The sequence below is a fragment of a genome, assembly GCF_019968985.1.
Source record: "MAG: Porospora cf. gigantea B chromosome Unknown PgB_NODE_13270_length_1019_cov_352.696, whole genome shotgun sequence".
Lineage (NCBI taxonomy): Eukaryota > Apicomplexa > Conoidasida > Eugregarinorida > Porosporidae > Porospora > Porospora cf. gigantea B.
Window position 1 is genome coordinate 1 of NW_027178645.1, and position 872 is coordinate 872.

At 54.4% G+C, this 872-nt stretch overlaps 1 protein-coding gene across 1 annotated transcript; it reads right to left on the reverse strand.

The window, feature by feature from the left end:
* Window positions 1-18: 18 nt before the first annotated feature.
* KVP17_003540 (uncharacterized protein) lies at window positions 19-529 on the reverse strand (the record flags this gene model as incomplete). Its single annotated transcript, XM_068520958.1, has 1 exon — window positions 19-529. A coding segment is annotated over one exon (511 nt), but the record flags the coding sequence as incomplete, so codon positions are not given.
* Window positions 530-872: the final 343 nt, after the last annotated feature.

An 872-nucleotide genomic window follows, 5' to 3' on the forward strand; every position in this document is an offset into this window, starting at 1 on the left:
ACTGCATTTTGGGCCGACTACGGCGCAAAGAGGTGATGAGATGGTCATCAGTGGGTGAAGGGTGAGGCTCGTCAGTTAGGATAGGATCGACGATATCAGTATCATCGACTGGCAGTAGTCTCGTAGGCGTTGGCTTCACAATCAACGGGTCGACGTATTCCTCCGGGAACTGCATTTTGGGCCGACTACGGCGCAAAGAGGTGATGAGATGGTCATCAGTGGGTGAAGGGTGAGGCTCGTCAGTTAGGATAGGATCGACGACATCAGTACCTTTGACTGGCAGAAGGACTGTGGACATCGTAGGCGTTGGCTTCACAATCAACGGGTCGACGTCTTCATCTGGGGACTGCATTTTGGGCCGACTACGGCGCAAAGAGGTGATGAGATGGTCATCAGTGGGTGAAGGGTGAGGCTCGTCAGTTAGGATAGGATCGACGACATCAGTACCTTTGACAGGCAGAAGGACTGTGGACATCGTAGGCGTTGGCGTCACAATCAACGGGTCGACGTCTTCATCTGGGGACTGCATTTTGGGCCGACTACGGCGCAAAGAGGCGATGAGATGGTCATCAGTGGGTGAAGGGTGAGGCTCGTCGGTTAGGATAGGATCGACGACATCAGTACCTTTGACTGGCAGAAGGACTGTGGACCTCGTAGGCGTTGGCGTCACAATCAACGGGTCGACGTCTTCATCTGGGGACCCCTTTTTGGGCCGACTACGGCGCGAAGAGGTGATGAGATGGTCATCAGTGGGTGAAGGGTGAGGCTCGTCAGTTGGGATAGGATCGACGACATCAGTACCTTTGACTGGCAGAAGGACTGTGGACCTCGTAGGCGTTGGCGTCACAATCAACGGGTTGACGTCTTCATCT